Source organism: Fukomys damarensis, unplaced genomic scaffold (genome assembly GCF_012274545.1).
Source record: "Fukomys damarensis isolate Sample0158 unplaced genomic scaffold, DMR_v1.0_HiC HiC_scaffold_34, whole genome shotgun sequence".
Lineage (NCBI taxonomy): Eukaryota > Metazoa > Chordata > Mammalia > Rodentia > Bathyergidae > Fukomys > Fukomys damarensis.
In genome coordinates, this window is record NW_022900946.1 from 1,706,871 (window position 1) to 1,730,564 (window position 23,694).

At 52.8% G+C, this 23,694-nt stretch overlaps 2 protein-coding genes across 2 annotated transcripts in view; one reads left to right on the plus strand and one right to left on the minus strand.

Moving 5' to 3' along the window:
* Positions 1 to 7,073: 7,073 nt before the first annotated feature.
* Positions 7,074 to 15,709, plus strand: Cldn34 (claudin 34). Its single transcript, XM_010623505.3, has 4 exons — positions 7,074 to 7,143; positions 7,420 to 7,778; positions 10,556 to 11,168; positions 14,843 to 15,709. Exon 4 carries the CDS (start codon positions 14,859 to 14,861, stop codon positions 15,540 to 15,542), a length of 684 nt encoding a protein of 227 aa, XP_010621807.1. The 5' UTR covers positions 7,074 to 7,143; positions 7,420 to 7,778; positions 10,556 to 11,168; positions 14,843 to 14,858; the 3' UTR covers positions 15,543 to 15,709.
* Positions 15,710 to 18,868: 3,159 nt separating this feature from the next.
* Sbk1 (SH3 domain binding kinase 1) overlaps positions 18,869 to 23,694 on the minus strand; it is a 23,807-nt gene continuing 18,981 nt past the window's right edge. Inside the window, exons 5-8 of the mRNA XM_033758729.1 lie at positions 23,070 to 23,199; positions 22,709 to 22,834; positions 22,417 to 22,489; positions 18,869 to 19,100 (exon numbers count right to left, since the gene is read on the minus strand). Of these exons, the coding sequence (XP_033614620.1) occupies positions 18,869 to 19,100; positions 22,417 to 22,489; positions 22,709 to 22,834; positions 23,070 to 23,199 (561 nt within the window). The remainder of the gene's footprint in view (positions 19,101 to 22,416; positions 22,490 to 22,708; positions 22,835 to 23,069; positions 23,200 to 23,694) is intronic.

The following is a 23,694-nucleotide window of genomic DNA, read 5'->3' on the forward strand; positions in this document are numbered from 1 at the left end:
AAGTTATTTTTTGTTTGTTTGTTTGTTTTTTGAGATAGGGTTTCACTATGTAGTTGAGACTGACCTGCAATTTACTAGCCAAGGCTGGTCTTGAACTCACAGCGATCCTCCTGCCTCAGCCTCCTGAGTGCTGGGATTACAGGCGTGCGCCACCACACCTGGCTATTGATTACCTTTTTGAGACAAGGTTTTGCTATGTGGTTCAGTCTGAATTTAACCTCTTGTTGTGGCTCGGGCTGGCCTCAAACTCACAGCAGTCCTCCTGCCTCAGCCTCCCAAGTGCTGGGATTCCAGAACATCTTTTCAAAGAGTAAACATGACTCAGTTTTTGCTTACCTCCGCAGCAGTGCAGCCCTCACCCCACTCCAGGCAGTAGACACACCTATCTCTCCTAACCGGTTCTAACTGGTTCCTCTTGCTGCTTTGAGTCCTCCTGAGCTGCTTACTGCCCCCCTGGACCATCCCTCTGCCTGAACAGCCGGGCTTCATGGCTTTCCAGAGTCTGTGAGAAAAGACACTTTTAAATTGAGCCTCCTGTGGTGGGCACCTACTGCTTGCTCCTTTTCATGGCTGCGTAGAACTCCTTGTTTGGCTAGGTCACAGTTGTTCTTCCTTTGTTTTTTCCCATCTGCAGTTTGCCCCTAACAACAATAACCCTCGAAGCAGCCCTTCTGCAAGTTTCCCTGTGTGTCTGCATTTTGAATTGACTGAGAAAAACATGCAACTGAGGTTGGGCCTGGAATTATTCAAACATTTAGAAAATTAACAATTTTTTTAAAAATTTTTATTCAAATAAAAATCACTACATAAGACATTTTGGTCTCTTCTTATTACACTTTCAAATGAAAATGTTCAAACAGCATTCGCTTATTGCCTTTTTGAGGAACAGGATTATACCCACGTCCAGCCCTGCAGCTACCCCACCCGTATCAGGCCTCTCACAGTTCCTCGAGAAAGATCTTTCTCGACTGAAGGTAGGACACTTCTCCCTGAGTACTCATGCCTGACTGTCATTAAGTACAATTCAATGTCTCAAAACAGGGCCTTCCTGTTTGTGTTACGCCCTGCGCCCTCCACTTAGCACAGGCGGGAGGACTGGCGGTGGTCAGGAGCAAATGAGATTCTAGGGGTGTTTCTTGTTTCTGGTGTTTACAAAGAAGCTGCTGAAGTTGGTGGTGGTGCTCGCCTATAATCCCAGGACTTTGGGAAGTTGAGGCAGGAGGATCAGAAGTTCAAGCCCAGCCCAGGCAACGTAATGACTTAGCGAGACCCTGTTTCCAAAGTAAAAAATAAAAAAAGAAACAGGGCTGGGGTGAAGGCCTGGGCTCGATGTGCAGTACTGCCAAGGAGAAGCTGCTCACCATCTAGTAAAAGCAGTAGCACTCTCTTTGGCACTAAGTTTTCACAGAAGGCAAATTTCCCACGAAGTCAGGGGATGATGGTTTCAAAGAGCACACAACCTAGGCACCTCGACTGTGCAGTTCGAAGTCGGGCTAGATGAGGAGCTAACGCCACAGCCAGGCGGAGGGTGGTGGGGTGGGGCTGTACACACGGACTGTGGCTCTTCAGCCCTGTGTGTGTCCTGCTTCCTGACCGGCCAAGGACCAGAATGGGCTTATGGCCTGGAGGTTGGGGACAGCGGTAGTAAAGGATTTTCTGTGCTATTTCTTTTCTTTTGAGACAGGGTCTCCCAGTGCAGTTCAGGCCAGCCTTGAACTCACTGTGTAGCCCAGGCTGGCGTCAAACTCACGGCAATCCTCCTGCCTCAGCCTCCCAAGTACTGGGATTCCAGGCGCATGCCACCACACCTGGAAATTCTATGCTGTTTCTTAGTCAAGTCCATTCTTTCTCTGTCTTCAAGACTGGAGTCAATCTTAGAGCCAGGGATTTAGCTTGGTGGTGACACCGCCTGCTTCGCAAGCACAAGGACCTGAGTTCCACCCCCCGTACTCCCCCCCAAAAAAAAGATTGGAGTCAGTCCAAGAAGAGAGGCACCAGGGGCTTGGCAGGCAGATGTCAGGCATCCACACACACATGTGAGAGCTGCCTGTGCAGGGCAGCAGCTACATGTGGCCAGATCTGTACACAGCACTTGATGCAGGGCTGATGGTTATGTTCCCTGGGTTGGTCTCGAGCACCTCTCCAAGAGAAAGGGCTGGATGCTTTCCCTCAGGTGCCCAGTCCCCGGTCAGCAGTGGGACTCTGGCCCACCCATGACGGGGCTCCTCTCCCCTCTTACTTCCGCTCCACTGAGGAAACTGGTAGTGTGTGCATGTGTGTGAATTCCTCCTGCCCGCCTGGGTGAGTGGTGAAGGTTTAGTTCAGACTGCCCTGGAACTCACTGTGCAGCCCAGGCTGGTCTCGAACTCACAGCGATCCTCCTGCCTCAGCCTCCTGAGTGCTGGGATTACAGGTGTGTGCCACCACGCCTGGCTTGTTTTCTCTTACTGGAGAAAAACAACACCAATCAGGCTTTAGATTGGGAGTTGGAGATCCTGATGAGAGAGAGAGTCTTCATGGATAAGACAGTAGGCATTTGTTGACAATGTTTGGAGAGTCTCTTATTTTTATTGGTTTAATTTGCATTGTGAAGTACAGCATTCTATCCACCATCAAGCTTCGATGGGATTTCAGCATGATAACATTACACTTTACGGTTAATTTCTGTAATTCTCTCCCCCCACTATTATAATATCAGGTTTTCTTAGTCTGTTTCTATATGAAATATTTTTCAATTACTGGTCAGATTTGGAAGTCAGATTATGTAAAGAGTAAAAAATTTAGAAATAAACCTGTAAAGTAAGATGTGCTAATAAAAATACATAATGTGGAAAATCTGCCCTCATGACTTGAACAGCAGCGCTGTGCGTGTCCAGGGCTGGCTGATGCTGAGCTACCCACGCGGCTGCTGTTCCCCTCTAGTCCGTGCAGGCGTTGAAGGGATTTCCCCAGCGAGCATTTGCCTTTCCACAGCCCTCTGGTTTGTGACCAAAGCATCTGACCCTCATGGGTCTGGTCGGGGCCACTCACTCGGACTCAGGGTTCTGGGAAGGCTCTGGGGACCCCGTGCGGAAGGGAGAGGGGCGATGCAGGGAGGCGTAGAGCTGCCTGCTCTTCTGTGCAGAATGGTCCAGCCACGCCCACACGGCCCCCTCTCGGCCTCCAGCAGATTTGCCGTCGGAGGAGGCTCGGGGGAAGCCGGCTCGCTACCCCCAGGCCCCTTCCTCAAGGGCGCCCTTGCTCCCAGCTGCTCTGGGACATCATCCTTTGCCTCGCTGGCGCCCCCTTCTGTCCCTGGTCTCGGTTCTGTGTTTACCCAGTTTCGGGAAGTCCTGCTTTTTCTTTTCTTTGTATTGTTGTTGAAAACGTATTTTGAAACCAATAAGTTATTTGTAATGAGTTAAAACCAGCAAAACATTTAAACAACCACCACCAACAACAACAAAAAAGCATACCAATCCTACTTTTTGCTAATAAATCTCTGTAGTAGAAGATCTTCAAGACATCCACATTCTAACCCCAGAACCTGTGAACAGTACCTTACATGGCAAAAAGGACTTTGCTTCCATGATTATGTAAGGGACCCAGTGTAACACAAGGGTCCTTAAAAAATGGAGGGGGGGGGAGCTGGGCGTGGTGGCGCATGCCTGTAATCCCAGCACTTGGGAGGCTGAGGCAGGAGGATCGCTGTGAGTTCGAGACCAGACTTGGCTACATAGTGAGTTCCAGGTCAGTCTCAACTACATAGTGAGACCCTGTCTCAAAAAAAAAAATAAATAAAAAATAAAATAAAATAAAAAGAAGAGGGGGGCAGAAGTTAGAGAATGTGGTCACTTCAGAATACACTATCCTGGGCTGGGGATTTAGCTCAGTGGTTCTGCTGCCTGCCTCGCAAAAGCAAGGTCCTGAGTTCAATCTCTGGTACCAGAAAAAAAAAGAAAGCAAACTTGCCCCCAGAATATGCTACACTCTGCTGGCTTTGCTAACAGGAAAAAGGGTTGCGTCTTAAAGAACACAGGCAGCCTGGGTGAACTGTGAGAGGCATGGAAGATTCCCTACAGACTCCAGAAAGGAACGCAGTCCTGTACCACCTTGACTTAAGCCCAGTCACACCCTGAAACACGAGGACTACAAGATGATAAAATTGTGTTCTTTAAGCCACTAAGTTTCTGGTAATTTGTTACAGCAGCAAGTAGAAAATGAATACAGTCCCAGAGGTTATCCAGTTACCCTTGGCAGGCGTCAGTGCCTAACATAGTGAGCAGCCAGGTCGCTAGGGTGGGCACTAGTGGTTCCCTGGCTTCTCTGCACTTCCTAGAGCAACTACTGGCCATTTCAGGGCCATCGCATGAGCTTCATCAGTTAGGGCCATCTCTGTCCCTGAGGATTTTTTTTTTTTTTTTTGAGGCAGGGTCTCACTACATAGTTGAGACTGACGTAGAGCTCACTATGTAGCCCAGGCTGGTCTTGAACTCACAGCGATCCTCCTGCCTCAGCCTCCTGAGTACTGGGATTACAAGTGTGCGCCACTACGCCTGGCTGTCCCCGAGGGTTTGGGCGCCTGTGGTTTGGGGTGTGAGAATGCCTACTGGGAACTCTGTCAGAGACGCCCAGTGAGCTGTGCTTTGAGAAACATTTGTCTCCGTGTATGAGGAGCTTACAATTTAGATGCTAGGTAAATATAGTTCCGATTTCTAGGAGATAAAAATATAGGTAACCTTCTGAAGAGGGGTCAACAGCCAAGACAAGGGCAGAGGTTGAAAATTACCAGAACACATAGTCTTTTGTATGCTTATGTTAACAAAAACTAGCTACAGAATTATTAGAAAGCAGATGATTCCTGTCTCCTCTTTCCTGTGTGGCAGGTGCATCCAGGCTCTGGAGCAGGTGACACAGAACCCTGGCCGCTTCCACCTTTCATGGAAGCACCTGCCAGGCACGGGGCCAGCCTCTGCCTGTCCCACCTGTTTCCTGACACAGTGGCCAGGTGCTGGCCCAGACTGTGTTGTCTTCAAGTGGAACCCAGTTGCTGATGGCCAAGCCAGGTCAGTGGGGGCCACTCAGGGCTCCCAGGAGGAGAAGCTGCTTTGGAGATGAGCCCATCTTTTCAGGGGAGTCGTCTTGCTCAGAGAGGGAGAGGACCTGAGAGCCTCCATCCATTGCCTGGTTTTCCGCAGAGGAGCTCTCAGACTGGTCTGAGGAAGACGGCAGTCCCGGGTTCCTCAGTTCCCCCTCAGGAGGGATGGGAAAGAGTGGCTCTTCCCTGGAGGAGGCCCGCTGGGCTGACGGACAGTGATCACACGGTCCAAGGTTGTCACGCTGAGAAGGCACCGGTCATCTTCACAGTGCTGACCTCAGGTGGACCCCAGAAGAATGTCTCGGGGAGGGGGAGCATTCAGCACCTTACAGGTCTTGCCAAGGGCTGTGCTCAGGAAGTAGACGATCAGTTCTTGCATTTGATTACTCTACCAGGCAGACATCCGCAACGCTATCCACAGGGTCTGGGCCGCAGCACCAGTGGCCCTGGGCCCCGGCCGGAATGTGCCGCTCTCACCGCCGCCGTGCACGCTCCCGTCTCTGCTAGCAGCGCCGGCCCCTGCTTGCTGTTGATTGTAACATAAATTAACATCAGGATATTTCCAATATGTTGGTCTCTCGGTGTTGCTTTGCAGATGGAGGAGTTTTTATGGTTCCAATGGAATTGAAGATTGTTTTTCTCCACTTTCGTGGTGAATTCCTTTGGAACTCTGTTAGAAATTGCGTTAATGCTGTACCTGCCTTGGGTATCATGGACGTCTTGGTCATATTAGTTCTTCTCCTTAATGAATATGGCTGGTGAGTCAAATTTCAACAAGCGAAACGGATAGTTTCTTCAATTAGTGGTGCTTGAAAGTTGGATTTCCATTTCAAGAATTTTTTTCCATTAAGTTTATTGGTACATTCTAGGCATACAGTACAGTTACATTCACCATTGGGATCTTGTACTTTACATGACAGGTCTTGGTTCTCATTTCTCCCCCTTCCCCTGCCCTCCCTTCACCCCCTTCACCCTTCCCTATTTACAAAGACTTTGTTTTCATGTTTTTTCTTTTCCCTTCTTTCCTTTTCCACATGTCAAGAATTAAATTGAACCCCACCTTATACCAGCCAAAAAAGTCAGCTCAAAATGGAGAAATCCCTAAATTGGGAACTTCTCTCTCTCTCTCTCTCTCTCTCTCTCTCTTTCTCTCTCTCGGTGCCGGGGATTGAACTCAGAACTTTACACTTGCAAGGCAGGCACGATGCCACTGAACTAAATTCCCAGCCCGAGAAAGCCCTAAATGGAAGCTCTGAAGCCCTTGTATTCCTACAAGTGACCACAGTGATAACCTCCTTGGCTTTGGCCTTGGGAGTGATTTTAGGGTCATCGCACCTAAAGCTCACACTTTAAAAACAAGATCTGTAAGTATATCTTTAATTTTTAAGAGGCAAGATCTTCCCCAAGACCCCCCAGGCTTCGGCAGCCCCAGCTCACCATACGTGGTGGCACCTGAAATCCCTACGCCCTTGCAGGCTGGGAACAGCGATTTTTTCACTCGTGATCCTGGAAACGGCAGGAATTTATTATTATTATTATTATTATTATTATTATTATTATTATTATTATTCCTGGAATAACAGTGCTTGACTCCAGACCTAAAGCCCTGTGGCAGGGGTCCCACATCCTGCATTATCTCCTTGGGAGTGTTGCTGGCTGGTTACCATTTGTAGTGTAATTTTGTCCCATTGCTGTTAGGAGCAAGGTGATTAAATGGTTTAGAACCAGGGCTATAATCTTCAGAAATAAAATATGTTAAAAGTCATACTCTTAACTTGATGTTGGGCGATTTGTGCAACTTCTAAATGCCCTTCAGTCATATGAAAGTCATCGTTCCTCCGCACGGTGCCTCTGCTGGCCAACCTGCTGTGTGCAATGCCCCCAGTGATGTCCTTGAGTAAAATATTCTGACTCAGCAGAGAGCCCGTGTGCCTTACAGAAAACAAGCAACAACAGGAGGGCAAAGTCCGGAATCAGCTTCAGGGCCCGTTTGCTGCAAGGTCCAGGTTACAGCTGTGTCCTCCTGGCCTGTGTGGTGGTCACCGGCTCCCTCCGGCGATGAGCTGGTACCAGGCCCTGGGCCCCTCTCTGAGCAGACGCAGCTGGGTGCGGGGACCACAGGTCTTCTCCTGACTTCCTCTGCTCTCCAAAAGTCGAGACCCATGGAGTTTTGAGGCTGCGATTCTGACCTCTGAGTCAGAGGGCTGGGGAGGTGCGGGGGCGGCCCACGTGTCACTGGGTGTCAGCGCTGTGGCGCGACAGCGCATCCGGTAGCCCCGCGTGCCCGCGTGCCCTGTACCCTCGCCGGGCTCTTAACAGATATGCCCCTCTCTGTGCCGCAGCTCCTCGGTGCGGAGCAGGAGGACCCTTCCTTCCCAAGCTCTACTTGCCCCACTCGGTCAGGGACACTTGCTGTCAGGCCTGAGACGTGGCCACCTCTACGCGGGGCCCTGGGATCTCAGCCACACGCTCTACGCACAGCGTTCGGCACGACGTCCGAACAGTGCGAGACTGGCCAAGCACAGGTCTTTCCTCTGGTCGGATCCACGCAAACAGTGTCACTGACGGTGCACCAGGTCGAGGTGGCTTTGGACACTGTGCCCGCGGGGAGTCACACTGCACCCAGAACAATGGACAGACGTGATAGTCTCAGCACAGGCGTGACTGACTGGCTTCTCTTGAGTTTCTCTCGAGTTCTGAGGTGAGTTTCAGTGGCTACATTATTTCCCATCCTGATGCTCGGAGCAGGCGTCCTGCACAGGGCGGGAGGACGTTATCAAGAGGGGCCGGGTTGCCAGAGCACCGGTTGCAGAGAGAGCGGGGGATGAGCCACGGCCCTGACTCGGCCACTCCAGACCTCCCAGGAGACACACATCACAGGACACAGCATGGTGACCACCGTAACACAGCCCCACTGAGGTGCCCTGGGTGCAGAAGAGGGAGAGTGGGTCCCCTGAGGATGTGGAGGATGGCGACAAAAGGAGGACGCCAGGAAGTGCCCTGGCATAGGCGGAGTTCCGGGAGGTGGACTTGGAAGGTGTCCCCAGCAGGCCGGCTGAGGCCCTCCGAGCCTGCAGGAGCTCTCAGGCCATACAGGGCAGCAGGGCATGCCCTCCTGGTGTTTCCGTGCTCCCCTGAGCCCCTCAGTCCACATCCTGAAATGCAGATGATCAATTCCCCCAGACTCCTGAAAGCTGTGGATCAGTTGTGGATGCTGTGAGAGAAGCCGAATGTGTTTCTGTCAGGAGACTTTGTCTGCCTACTTCGTGGTGCCCAAGGAGCCTCCAGGGTAGCTGGGCCTCGCACCCCCATCCTCCCCTGATATGCAGGCCCCTGTGCTTCACACCAGGTGCTGTCCCCACTCTTGTCCTGAGCCCTGTGCCCTCCATCCTGACACCAGCTCTCTGGGCCGCTGCCTCAGGGCCTCAGCTTTGTGGCTGAGTAGCGACTGTGTGGGTTTCTGAGGACTCTGTGAGGAAAAGGAGACTGAAAAAGTGAAGTGTCTTGCAAGATGTTTGGCATGTGTTGGACACGCACCCTCTGTCTCGAGGGAAATATTTCCACACAGATCTTCAAAAGATGCTCATTGAGTTCATTCAACGCATCTGAGGTGTATGAGTCACTTTCTCATCACGGAGACACAACACCTGATACCTCCACCTCAAGCTGGCTCTGGGAGGGCGACTTGGTTCTTGGCTCAGGCTCCAGAGCAAGGGACGAGCGTCAGAGAGAAGAGGCAGGAGTGCACAGAGGCCTCAGGTCACGCCTCCAAGACGTGCCCAGACTCACCTACAAGTGCACCCACCCAAGCCAGTCAGGTCGGAACTCTGCTGACCTCCATGGCTGAAAGACGGGTGATCCCCTTGTGGAAAGACTCTGTGCTTTTAAGATTCTGCTCCCACCGGATTCAGAAAGAAAGGGCACCCGACCTGGGATCCGAAGGCAAGCCGGTCTCCTATGCACACGCACTGCCAGAGAAGCAATCACAGAGCAGTAGCTGGGATGTCGCAGAAGACAAAATGAGCCCAGGAAAACAGTCTGGTCAAAAATAAACCAACCCCCCTTTTTGCTCTAGAAGAGAAGCATTTTCACATGTGATGCTCAGACACGGTGGGGTCTGCCTCACGGTCTGGTGTCCCCCACTCGTTACTTCCCCAGTGCTCGGGACAGTTCAGTGTCCGTCTGAGCGTCTGCCTCCCGGAGGGGCCACTGACCACGCGGACCTCCACGTGCAATTCAGGCTCACCACTGCGGGGCCAGGCAGGGGCTGTCGTGACGGGGCAGAAGCACCTGCTCCTCGGGGCCTCCCTGTGTCTGGTCCATAAGTATCCACTGAGCAATATGGCTGGCCTGGCTCAGGGTGTCTGGGGCAAGGACATACAGAAATTTGTCCCAACGAGGCAAGGCGCCCATTTCTGATTGTGGCCAAGGGAGAGCAGCGAGGGGCCCTGCAGGGGGTGGGAGACAGAGGAAGGGAGGAGGATGAAGGACTCAGGGAGTCTGAGAGAGGCGAGGGTGGGACCGAACAGAGGGAGTAAGAGACAGACAAATGGGAGAGAGGAAAGAAATGGGAAAGAGGACAGCCAGGTCCAGAGAGGCAAGCGAAGGACGAAGCGGGGAGCAGAGAGTGAGGGAGGGGTGGGAGGAGGACGGTGACTGAAGGCTTGGGCAGGTGGTGACTTTGGGGTCCCTCACAGTCCAGCCCTGGGTCCGTTACTGACAGAGGGACTGCTAGGAGAGAGGGCTGCCCTGCTTTGTGGGGAGGGGACTTAGACATTCTCTACACTGTCCTGTACCCCCTGCCACTGGGCATTCACCAGGCACTGTGTGGCACCCAGTGTGATCAGGACCTAAAGACCCAGGGTCCCCCACTGTTTACCAGAAACAGACCCCAGAGGGCCCGGCCCTACAGAGCCGGGAGCCTGTGTATTCAGGACCCACTCTGAGCTTGGGCCATGCCTGGTGCTGGATTCCTTACATGAGCTACGGAGTTTGCTCATCTCCCTCATTAACGGATTTTGCAGCTGAGAGGCTCAAGATCCAGAGGGGTGGGAGCTGCCAGGGCCTGTCGGGTTGTAGCTGGGACTCAACCAAGGTCACCAAGGAAAGACTCCCTGAAACTCCATTTCGCTGATGTCCCAAGGAAGCCCACATGAGAAGCCTTTGTCTCAGGAAACCGCTCCTCTAATGGCAGATTTTTTAAAAATGAAAATTTGTGGGCTGGGGATTTAGCTCAGTGGTGCTGTGCCTGCCTTGCAAGCACAAGGTCCTGAGTTTGATCCCCTGTGCCTAAGGAAAAATAAAAAAGGAAGAAGAAAGAAAGAGAAAGAAAATTAATTGTATTTTTTAAAACAAAAAAACAACATGAGACAAATAGTGTTGTTTTACGTTTTTGCAGACCTCTTTCAGGTCTGGCTTCATGGAGACTGTTGGGCTCACATGTCTGACTCTGTGTCTTCTGTTCCATCCCACATCTAGAGCCCTTGGAAAACTCCATGGTTCACTCACAGCAGAAAGAAGACAAAAAACAAGTAACATCTCCATATCATTCTGAAAATGGTCATGACCTCTAAGACCCCCTGAGATGGAACCTGTGGACCCCAGACTTTGAGAACCAGTGGTTAATGGTCCTCAACTAGCTAGTGTATGTGTGTGTGTGCGTGTGAGTGTGAGTGTGAGTGTTGGTGAACTGCAGTAGGGGAGGAGACACCGGATTGCACCATCTGCAGTGATATTTACTCTGGTGTCCGCCCCACACCGTGGGGCCTGCTTGCTGCTGCTGGCCTGACAGCCTTGCTTATGCCCAGTGAGGGCAACCCAGGTTATGATGCAGTAAGTGAGAGCCCCACGCTCCCTGGTGGACCGTGAGACTTATTTCCTTCTTGACCCGCGTGTCCATAGCAGGCTGTGGCTTCGCCTGCGCTGGGGACCCCAGCAGCCCTGCAGAGACAAAGGCCCCAGCCAAGGCCGGCGTGACCCATACCGCTGAATCCCACCCCTCCCCCACCCCGCACTGGCAGAGGACAGAGACCCAACTGCCACCGGTCGCAAGGACAGAGGAACTTGGTCCACAAGAAGGTCGGCAGGAACTGTGAGTGTTCAAACATGCAGGCTACCCAATCATCGAGGTCTTCTGTCTGTCTTTCTGGGGCTGATCTCAGGGCCTCACACAGGCCAGGCATGCACTACTCCACTGAACAACATCACCAGTCCTTTTGTATTTTGACAGAGTCTTTCTAAGTTGCCCAGGCTGGCCCCAAACTTGCCCTCTCTTGCTTCAGCCTCCTGGTGACCAGGTACCTGGCTTTATTGGGAGCTGTTTGAGCCAGGCACTGTAAGGCACCTCTGTAATCCCAGCACTCTGGGAGGCTGAGGTAGGAGGACGCAAATGCAAGCCCAACCTGGCAGTTTAGTAATTTAGCAAACCCTGTGTCAAATAAAAGGGTGGGTGGTGCTGGTTATGACCTCAGGCAAAGACTCTGGGTTCAATGCCTACATGAGAAAAAAAAAAAAGCTTTTTTTTCCCATTTTGCTTTGTGTTTATTTTTTTTCCTCCCATCCAGTTATTTCCACCTTCTTTCTCCCAATAACCTGACTGGTTTCATGGTCATTACCATCAGAAAATGTTTTCCTCAGTGTGACCCCAACCTGACCCCTCTGGACAGGTATTGGCCCCTGGACAGAAAGCCCTGAAAAGTATACCTTCTTCTCAGAGACCAAGCGATTTTTTTCATGGGTTGTATCTTTACTGTTGGAAGATGGAAGATACCAAAAAGAATGCAAAATATGTATTTAGCAGAGGGGATATTTGGAAGCAGTGCCTCTGGACTCCAGTGTGTGTATATTTGGATCTGTGAGAAGCAAAACTCAGGATCATAAATTACACACAGACATACATGACTGCATACTTGTTTGAACTTTTTTTTCCGCAGTACTGGGGAATAGAACTCAGGGCTCTCACAGTGAACTATACACTCCCAATGCTTTTACTTAGTCATTTTTTTTTGAGGCAGGGTCTTGCTAAATTACTCAGGCTGGGCTTATCCTTGCCACCTGTGTTAGTTACTTTTCCCTCATTGCTGAGACAAAATACCAGACACCCAAAGTTGGAGGGGAGAGGGTTTATTTGGCCTCACAGTTCATAGAGGTTTCAGTCCATAGTGGCCAACTCCAAGGCAGGGATGACAGACGGGCACAGCAGAGCAGAAACACACACAGACAACACGGCACACACAGGGCAGCAAGGGTGGTAACAGAATGTTAACAGTGTCTCCTGCCCCTTTTATCTTATTCAGACTACTTAGGGCGGGTAGCACCTAGTGCCCTTGAGCCCAATTCCATCAGGAATCAATTCCAATTTCATACACTCTAGATCCATCCTATGACCACATGAGGCTTTGGGGGAACATCTGGACCCAAACCATAACACCTTCCTGCCTCAGCCTCCCAGAGAGCTGGGATTACAGGTGTGCACCACCACACCCAATGGCATCTTCCTTTGCATTCCTTTCCCCCTTTCCACACAGCAAAGGTTTTCTGTATTAAAGCATGTTGACCTGCGAGCTCTGACCAGCCTCCCTCCCTTGCACCCCCTGGTCACGGCTCCAGGGCTCCTGGTTCCTCTGTTGGGAACAGCTCTATGAGCACCACGCACAGACACTTGGGTCTCACTTGTGGGATTTGTCCGCTGGACTGGAGCCCAGGGCATGGAGTTTAGATTGAACAGGAGTAGAAAGGAGTGTGGGTATGGAGGAAATGACCACAGTACAGTCTGTGCGTGTGGCTCTTCCCTAAGAGACTCACAGTGCAGGGGAACAAAGAGGCACTAATTTAAATACTGTAATCTAGGGCCAGGATTTAGCTCAATGGCACCACGCCTGCCTTGGAAGCACAGGGTCCTGAGTTTGATCCCCAGTACCGCAAACGAAGAGTCCTCTGTAATCTAAGTGTACAAGATAATGTGGAGTGAAGGAGCCAGGAAGGCCTACATTTTGAAAAGTAGCTAAAATTACATTAAGATTTTGGGGCCTCATTGAGGCGATACATAAACAAAGCAAGGAAGTGGGTGTGCTGGCACACACCTGTGGGCCTAGCACTGTGGGAGGCTGAGGCAGGAGGACTGAAAGTTGGTGCTCAGCTGGGGCAACTTACCAATTCATGGAGACCTTGTCTTAAAATAAAAAATAAAAAGGGCTGAGTATAGATCAGTATGGAGGCCCTGGATTCAATGCCCCATAAGAAAGGAAGCAAGCAAATACACAAGTGTGCCAGCTGAGTGTGGTGGTGCACACCTGAAATCTCGGCACTTGGGAGGCTGAGGCAGGAGGGTCACCACGAGTTTGAGGTCAGCCTGGGCTACATAGGGAGAACTTATCTCAAAAAAGTCGGGGGGAGCGGGGATTTAGCTCAGTGGTACCACACCTGCCTTGCAAGTGCAAGGTCCTGAGTTCAATCCCTGGTACTGGGGGGGGGGGAATGTAAAAAAGGAAGGGAAGAAAGAAAAGAAGGAACAAGAGTAGTGGCTGTGTGTACATTGCTCGTGATAATTCATTGAGCTGCACACCTACATTTTGAGTGCTTATCCATGTATGCGATGCTTCACGACCCTGACACCTTCTTTTAGGAGATAGGGTCTCACTACACAGTTCAGTCTGGCTTTGAACCACTATGTAGCCCAGGCTGGCCTCAAATTCACGGTGATCCTCCTGCCTCAGCCTTCTGAATGGTGGGATTACAGGCATGTGCCACCATGCTTGGCTCCTGATAGCTTTTTTTTAACCTTTATAATCCCTCAACCCCAGTTAAAAATATCTCTTCATAACAGATTTCAGTGTAACCCATGTCCAGGTGTGTTTTGTGACTTGCCGCTCATCCTGATATGTGACAAACACCTTCCTTTTGGAAGGCTAACCAACGGTAACGAACAGCTGTAAGACCAAAGACTGCAAACACAAAGTGTGGGAGAGGATATGAGTTACTGGGGCCTTCTGAGGCTGCTGATGGCTGTGGAAACCAGTGTTGCCGCTCGGGGAGAGCCTTGTGCAATTTCCAAAAAGTCAAATACACACTTACCCATGACCAGGTGACGCTACTCCTAGGTATTGGCAAGAGAAGCAGAGAGGTCACGGCGGAGCCATACACAAAGGCTCACGCCAGCGAGCAGGGAGCCGCGGGTCCACCCACTGTCCACAGGGGACAGGATGCACTTCCCGCCTGCACTGTAACCCGGAATCGAACACTGCGAAGGGCAGGGACCCACACCCCACAAGTTCCACTTGCATGAGTCCACTTAGATGTTTAACCTTGGTGTATAGCTCCATTGCATAAACCTTTAACCAATTGTCGGACTGGGGATGGTTTCCTTTTTTTTTTTCTTCCTTTGTTTTTGTCTTTTTTTTTTCTTTTTGAAACAAGGTCTCAAAACGTAATTCATACACAGAGACCTTGAACCCACTATTATAGCCCAGGCTCACTTTGAACTCTGGTGACCCTCCTGCCTCAGCTTCCCAAACCTCAGGTTCCAGGGATGTACCATCCCTGGAACCTCATTTTTCAATATTAGAAACAATGCTGTTAAAACCATTTTTTGTGGCTCAGTATTTGTGGCCAAACTTAATTACATCTCTGGACGACGTTCAGAAGCAGCCGCGTGTAGGATGTGTGCATTAGGAAGCCTTCAGCGCAGCTCCACGCAGCCTTCCCGGCTTCTCAGGTTGGCGCCCGGGCCGTAGGGCCCCGCCTTACCACCCCCGTGTCTGTCTGCAGTGGCCCACACACCGCCATGCCTGTCCATGCCCACGCCACCAATCGCCAAGTCTCGGGCTTCGCCATCGCCACCATCGCGTGGATCCTCAGCAGCACCTCCATGGGCCTTGTGGAGTGGCGCGTGTGGCACATGGAGGACCCCACCTTCTCCCGCTCCTCCTTCGTCTGCGTGGGGATGTGGCGGCTCTGCGTTTACAAGCACGACAGCAACTTCAGTCGAGCTAAGAGGTGTCACCAGTACACCCACCGCGACACCTTCCTGCCGCCTGACATCCGCGCGGCCCAGTACCTGCTGCTGGCCGCCAGCATCCTGGGGCTCGTGGGCAAAGCCTTCGCGGTCCGGGCGCTCCAGAAGGTGACTGCCGAAGCCCCACCCAAGGACCTGCCCTGGAGACCCTTCGCCACCGCGGGGACTCTGACCCTGGTCGCCTGCGCCTGCGTCTCCTTGGCTGTCTGCTGGAACTTCTACTCCGTGGTGATCGGGGAGGAGATCTACTTCCCACAGGCCTCCCAAGTGCCCTTCCAGCCCGGCGCCATGGAGATGGGCAGCGCCATGCTGGTGGCCTGCCTGGGCGCCTTCCTAATGTTGTTGAGCGGGTTGCTCTTCCTCTCTTGCAGCAACCCCCTGGACACCCAAGTGCATCCTAAGACTGAAAAACAAAGCCAGGTTGTGCTGGCTCTGCCAATCCAAGATTCCTAGGAATTTATGGAAAGTTTTATCAGGTAATTCAAGGAGTCCAGTAATTCTGTGGCCAACGTAGCCTTGGACAGAAAGCGGCCACAGTTCCTTTCATTATCTTTGAGTCTGCATTTGGTCCACTGATTGGCTGGTTGGAATAGAAGCTTCCATTAAAAAAAACCAATCTTACCCACCTGCGAATAAAAAAGCAGAGGCTAGGGAGGGACGCCCCGTGCAGCTGTGCCTCACCACTGAACACTGGAGGCGGGTGGGCCATGCTTAGCCACTGCTGGCCTGGCACTTCCTCTGTGCCTGCCCAAAGTGCTGCCGCTGCCGCTGCTGCTGGGCGGAACTGGGAGCGGGACAACAGGTGAGGAACTGGCTTCCTCCAGCATTTCTGAGGACCCGGGAGCCCTGCCGTCCCTGCCTTCTCTCCTGACCATACTCGTTAGCCATTCCCAGGCCGCCTAGAGCCTGTCTGCATCTCTCCAGGATCCCCACTCCATTCAGGAACTCAGAAGCAGCCCTTGCCTTTCCCCAGGACTCACACACCAGCCCCCTTCACTGAAAGCCTCTCCAGCCACCCACGGCCCCACCCCGGCATCCTGTGCACAGGCTATCTCTGCAGTCCACCGGTCTGAAGTAAAACCCCCAGGCTGAGCCGGCAGGGGAGTAGGGCACCATCAGAGGGGTCTCCTTTGTGATGACCCATTCCTGGGGGTGCAGAGAGACATTTGGGAGTACACAGCGGTGCTCAGGTGCAGGACCAGCGTGGCCTCCCCTGGCACTCAGGGGCCCGGCTCCTGGATAGGTGCACACGGACCTGCTGCAGGTACAGCAGGTGCTCTGAGAGGAGCACGTGTGCACAGCCCAGGGGCACCTGAGACCGCCCACGGCAAGTGCACACACCCACACACACACCCTGGACACATACATGAAGTGCTCACACACATACATGCCGCCCTGGTGCCCAGCAGGTGCCTGTCAGCCCTGGCACTCCCACGGAGGAAGCCCACAGGCAGACAGAGTGACAGACCTAGCCTGCCTTGCCCTTGCTAAAAAGGGGTGCCCCCTCTGAGCAAACACACAGTGGGGTGTCCACCCCATTCCAGGCTGCCAGATCCTAGGGCCCTGAGATGCCAAGGTGGTCAGGCCAGGAGTGGGGACAGCAGTGGACAGCCGCAGGGTGGGGTGGCATGCATAGGAGGGCATGTTCCACTGGCCTGGTGGACCTGGAAGTCACAGGCCTTTCCGAGAGCACTGCCATGTGCCAAGGCATCCAGAGCTGCAGGCTGGAAGGTCTCCCTCGAGCACAGTATGACAAGGGCCCCATCTGCACCAGGCGAGGCAGATTCTGGAGGGAGATTCTGGGTGAGGGCACAGCACCTGGTGCACATAACTGCAGGGATGGTGCAGGAGGGGGTGGCCCAGGAATCGGGCCTGGCTGGTGAGGCTGCTCCAAGGCAGGTGCCCTCGGCCCTGGCACCGGACAATCTCCATAGGGGCAAGGAGGAAGAGCACTGGTGTGTGGGTTGGAAGCTAAGGGGATGAGTGTGGGGGTCCCCCCAGCCACCACCTCTTCCTCCCACCAGCTGCAGGGCCACCCCAGGATCCAGGGAACTGCTGTCCCAGACTCTGGGGCCCCTGACGAGGAGGATGCTGTCCTTGGGCAGTGACAATGGAAGGAGATACACAGGGACCTGACCAGTCTGGGGAGAGATGAGGTCAGGGGTGAGGCATCCCAGGAGCCTCCTTGGCGACAGACTCTTGAGCTCACCCTGAAGCCCAGTAACCAGCACAGACAGCTAAATGGACACCTGGTGCACAGCTCACGGTCTGACTGTGTCCGCACTGGGAGGATTGGGGACTGGGAATCAGGACACTCCAGGAAGGGGGAGCCCAAGGGTGGATGCTGCGGTCGGTTTGGACTCAGTTTTCCTTTCATGTTTGCCCTGAAGATATCTGTAACACTTAGGGCTTGTTATGTGCCAGGTTCTTTGCATATGTTATTTCAGTTTATCCTGTGAATTGCAGCCACTTTATCCTCCACTTCACAAAGGAGAAGACTGAGGGATAGTCTTGGCTGCCTTTCTCTTGTTGCTGAGACAAAACACCCAACACCTACAAGGGAGGAAAGGTTTAATTCAAGTTTGTAGAGGTTTCTGTCTATAGTTGTGTGACTCCAAGGCAGCTCGGCATGGCAGAAGGACATCGCAGAGGAGAAACAGTTAATGGGCGCCAGAAGGTAGCACAAGCAACAAGGGAAATTTACCAGTGTCTTTCTGCCATTTTTTCTATCTAGAGCACCAGGATTAGGGCGGTGTCAAGCCAATCACTGGACTGGTTTAGTAACCACACGCCCTTAATCCCAGCATCACACTAGATTCAGCCGCCATCTCTGAAAAAGCCACCTGTGACCATGTGAGGCTTTGGAGGGACAGCTAGGCACAAATGTAACAGGCACAGAGAGGATTGTCCAAGGTCACACAGGTAGGAAGGAGGATTTAAATACAGATAGGGTGCCAATGCCTTTCCGTAGTGCTGGGAGGTCCTGACCTCAGCCTCTGACTTGTTTACCCAGCATGCAGGTTACGTGTTCCAGTGCAGGATCCCGGGATCGGCGACTGTGGTCGTGCAGGCACTTGAACCCCCGTGACCGATGGCCGCTGTGGCCTCGGTGGCCATGGCCGGCCCTGGGACGCCACTGACAGTGCCACTGACATAGCCTGGCATAGGCAGAGCCCATGAAGAAACGTGCACAAGTGGGGTGAGGCTTCTGTACTACCTGCCACTTAATTCCTCTGGGTACACATGTGTACCGGCCCAGATTTTTTAAAAAAATTTTTTAAGAGCAGGAAAATTTATTTGAGAATAGGAAAGGAGACTAGGAATGTAGAATACTAGCTCCTGCGACAGGAGAGGTCCCGAGTGAGTTGCCCACTGGCCCAGATTCTAAGCTAATAATATCACGATTTCCAAATTGTGATAAGACAAAGTGATATGAGGTATTGGTATAAAAGTTTTAATTTTTTTGGTTATGATATTATGGATAGTTTTATTTTCATATTTATGCTTTTCAATATTTCATATACATTCCACAATGAACAAGTATTCTTTAGCAGTTGTATTTTTTTAATGTGTTTTTACCTGAATTTGGGAAAGGGCCACGTTAGTGCAAAATCCGATGCACGAGAGATACAGCGGCTCGGGGCAAACATCATTACCGCCGAGGCCACCAGGCGGGAGGCGCGCGGCCCTAGGAGTCCTGCGCGCGCCTGCGCACACGACATGCTTTTGTCCCATTCCTCTGTATCCCCCTTGGCGGCCGTGCCCTTCCCGGGAAACCTTCAGGCCGGCTCTCCGACCCCGGGTGTGCCGTCACCATATTCGTGGAGCAGGCTGAAGGTCTCCTCCCCGCGCCTGCGCGCGTTCACGTTGCAGGTGACGAGGACGCCCTGCAGTCCGGGTTCCAGCAGCCGCTGACCGCCCGCTTCACAGCGCCGAGCCCGCCCGGACTCTGTACTGAGCCTTGCCTTAGCTTTCCTGTCCCGGCAGCGATCCGGGTTGCCGAGGCGCACTCTAGCGGAGGTGGACGAGGCCGTTTCCCAACGGCTCACGGGATCCACCCGGGCGGCGCGCGCCGTGACGTCAGACGCGGCGCGCCGCCCTCAGGTTTCCTTCCTGAGTCCGGAAGCCGGTAGGCCGCGCGGTAGAGGTGTGGTTCGAGGCCCCGCCCCTTGCTAGGACTGACAGGCGCTGACTCCTTCGCTGGAGAAGGTGTGCCGAGTGGAGCCAGTGTGAATTGAGTCCGGACTCAACTGGGTGGAAACCGTGCTTGCAAAGAATCGATCTATTTAAACGCTCGTATCGATTGTTCACTGAATATTTATTTTTCTTTTCATTTAGGTTATTGGTACATTTTAAGTATACGATAGTTACCTTCATCATCGGGATCTTGCACCTTTACAAGATGCATCTTGGTTCTTATTTTCCCCATTCCCCTGCCCTCCCTTCACCCCCTCCACCCTTCCCTATTTACAAAGACTTCGTTTCCATTTTTTTCCTTTTCTCATATTTTTTCTCTTCCCTTCTTTCTTTTCGCCTGCTCCTCCCACTTCCCCTAATCCTTTAGACTTTTCTTCCTATTGCACATTAATTATACATTTTGATCCTTATTTACACTTTGCTTCTCACACCAGAGAAACTATTCAGTATTTACACGTGTGTCATATTTATTTCACTTGAGTATGGCCTCTGTGCATCCATTTAGCTATAAATATTTCTAGTTTCTCATTCTTTATGGCTGAACAGTACTCCTTTTATTAAAAAAAAAAATTTTTTTTTTGGCCCCAGGGATCAAACTTGGGACCTTGCGCTTGCGCCCACATCTTCTTTACCTGTCTCCGGTTGATGGGCAATTGGGCTGTTTCCAGGTTTTAGCCGTCACAAGCTACCGCTATGAACAAGGGTGTCACTCAGTATTTATTGAGCACTACTTAGGTGCTAGTCATTGCTCCGGGTACTGGGCTGGGACCATTAGCAAGACAAGGTTTACTGCCATGATAGTAGGCCAATATATCTTCTTTTTTGGGGGGGTGGTAGTGGGGTTTGAACCTAGGGTCCTTGTACAAAGATACATCCCCAGTCCTTTTTATTTTTTGAGACCGGAACTCGCCAAGTTGCCCAGGCTATGCTAACTTGTGATCCCCCTGCCTCAGCCTCCCAGAGGGCTGTGATTACAGGCCTTTACCACCATCCAGGGCAAGGCCAATGTTTCTCAGGAGTCAGTTGGGCTCCCAAATCATCCTACTTGTGTTCTGTTCCTATTTTTTTTCAGTTTATTGGTACATTTAAAGCAAACGATAGTTATATTTATCCTTGGGATCTTGTACCTTTACATGATATATCTTGGTTCTTGTTGTTCCTGTTAAAATGTGTATATTCAGTAGACTTTTTGATAGTGCCAGGGGAAGACTAGAGGCAGGACCCCAGATGCACAAAGAAAAACAGGACACACAAAGTGCAAGGAACTTTGAAGGCAGAGACCCAATGACCAGAATGAGAGCTACTAAAACCCAGGGAAACTTCCGACGCAATGGTCACCGTGGGAATGTTAAACATTTTGACTTAGCTGACCCTTCCCCCAAGACTCCCGCTGCTCATATTCCTCTCTTATAACAGAAGAGTTTACTGTAATGAACCTACTGCAGCCTCTCCCTCTCATCACTGCATCACAAGCTGTGTTGGCCTCTGGCCCTGCTACACTCCTGAAACTGCTGTTGCCATAGCCACGGAGACCCATGTGCCACGTTCAGTGGCTCACTGTGCACTGTGCGCTCGGCAGTGCTGACAGCGTGAACCACGCCTTCTTGCAGCTCTTTCTTGGTGGCCATCAGTCCATTCGTATCTGGCCTGGGACACCACAGATGCTCAGGAAATATCTGCTGAGCGGTGGCCAGAAGAACCGGCCTAGTCTGTTGCTCAGGGTTTTTGCCTCATTTCTTGCCCAGTTTGCAGGACTCCGAGTGGAAACTGACTCCAGGCCAGGGACAACTCCCTGTCCCTTCCTGCAGAACCCAGTCTTCATTTCCACTCAGGCCTGAGGCCACAGCAGCCCATAGTAGCTGCCCTCACACTGCAGGTGCCGTCTATGGGAAGTGGTCCAGATCAGCTCTGAGTCTCCAGAGAGAACCTGTGGTATCTGATTCCCCCCGGCAGAGAGGGCACAACCATCCAGGGATAATTTTTCCAAACTTTTATTTTATAGCAATTGTCATGATTAGAGAAGTAAATAACACATTTAAATACCTTCTCAGGGCCAAAGGATGCCAGAGTATTTACAAAGACATGGGGTGTGGGTGAGGGGCAACACATGAAAGTCAGGTCTCGGGTGCACCCAGGACCCTGCCCCAGGCCCTGAGCCAGTCGGAGCACTGATGCCAGCTACCAGGACCCCTGGGCTCAGCGAGCACCAGGCAGCCTTGCGTTCTGCTATTCTGCTAAGTGGGCCTGGCAGAGGCCCCACCTCCCACGCAGGGGCCCCCCACCCCACAGGCCAGCTCAGTGGGGCCTCTGAGAAGCACCAAAGGACACAGGGCCAATGGGGGACCTAAGGGCAGGGAGAGGTCGGGGATGACCCGCCCCACCCCAGACAGACACATACGTGTGTGCACACACGCGTACACACTGTACCTTCACAGAATCGCAAGGGGGAGTATTTTTGTGAGTTTTTCTTTTGTTTCTAAATCACATCTACAGTGTTATTAATTTTTTGCTATTTTTTTCTTTTCTTTTCTTTTTTTTTTTTTTGGTTTTTGAGACAGGGTCTCACTATGTAGTTGAGACTGACCTGGAACTCACCGTGTAGCCCAGGCTGGTCTCGAACTCACAGCGATCCTCCTGCCTCAGCCTCCCGAGTGCTGGGATTACAGGCATGCGCCACCATGCCCGGCCTCTATTTTTTTCTTTGACAGTGACATAAACTGAGGTAAACATCGTGACCAACACCTCTCCTAAGGGGCAAAGGATCCCAACCCGACCAACAGAAACAGTGGCCGCAGCAGGGCAGAGCAGGGGTCAGGCTGGTCTCCAGCCGGAGGGGCCGCTACATCTCTACTGTCCCCTCCCAGCTCTAACACCCTAGATACTACGACAACGACGACGACAACGGGGAGCAAACTCCAAAACAGGCTCTCAACAGAGAAACGGAGGGCGCACGGAGAGGGACATCTACTGCGGAGTCTCGCTTCCTTGTTATTGCAAGAGATCAGGATGTCGAGAGGCCTAAGGCAAAAGAAGTCGGGCTGGGAGAGGCCAGAGAGCCCCGAGCAGGCGGGGCAGTAACAGGGCCTTTCTGAGCTTCTGCTCTTGGAAGGAGGAGGGGTTTGCTACTTACCTGGCTCGTGGGCCCCGTGCCCCCTGGGGAAGCAGGGACTTGAGAGCGGGGCCAGGCTCGGGGCAACCGTATGCTGTTTGTAAACTGGACCCGGTCAGGGCAGGGGACCTATAGCCCTTTTGCGGTGGGAATGAGGGAGAGTGGAGCTCCAGGCTGGATGGCGGTCGACGCCCCCTGTAGGCAGCCTGGCTGGCCCATCAGTAGCCCCTCTGACCCCAGAGCCTTGGGAGGGCCCGGAGAGGCAGCCCAGGCCAGTAAGTGGGGCGCTGCCAGGCAGAGGGTGTGGCCTCACCCACGATGAGGTTATTGCGGGGGTCCCAGGCCTCCATGGAGAGTGCAGGGTCGTGAGGCTGCTTCCTCTCTGTCAGCTTTGCTGCCTGGGGCCTGCACCTACTTGCAGGTGCCTCCCGTGGGTTCCCTGAGGGGTGTGGTGACAGCTGCCTGGCGGGGGACCTCGGCGGGCTGGGAGGTGTCTGGAAGTGCAGTCACCCACCGAGCGAGGCTGCATCCACGAGTCTGTCCTCCGCATGGAGTGGTTCCCACTCAATTTCAGCCCCCCTTTTTTTTCCCTGGATGCCTCCTGCCCGAATCCTCCAGGACTAGAAACTGAGAAGTGGGGATGGACGGGGTCAGCTAAACCCCTGGAAGCTGACCCATCGGCCCCAAGAGAAACCCGGGAGGAGTTACTGGCAGTCTCAGGGATCCAGGCCCTGGGTCTGGGCGGGGCCGCGAGCACTGGGCGGGGCCACTGCCCACCTTCAGCTCCACACTTGGTCCCTTGCCCTAGAGGGACTGGGGCAGCGAGATCCTTGCTCTGGAGCCCTTCTGTCCTCGGAGTCCTTGTGGTAGCTGTGCACCCCAGGCGGCGGCCTTGCCTCCTGGGCTGTCCTCCCCAGCCGAGGGGATGGGCATACTAGATTCTCGAGGCCCAGGCCTGCACACAGACTTCTTCCAGGCTCCTGCTATTCTCCAGAGGCCTGGCCTCTCCCTGCAGCCTCCACGTAGAAGCAGGGCATGGCTACCTCCCTCCCAGCCAGTGCTCAGGGCCCCCAGCCACCTCTGCGCCCAGAGTGGGGTGGGGATAGAGTAGGAAGGGCGGAAGGGCGGCTAAGGGGGCCATGGGAGGGGGTGGGGAAAGCCAGGGATGCCTAGCGGGTCCCGGCAGGGGCAGGCATGGGAGTCTGGCCTGTAAGCTCCCTGGCTACGTGTGTATGTGTCGGGCGCCTCTGAACCCTGGGTCTGCGGGGCTGGGCTCCCCTGCGCGCCGGCCGCCCTCCC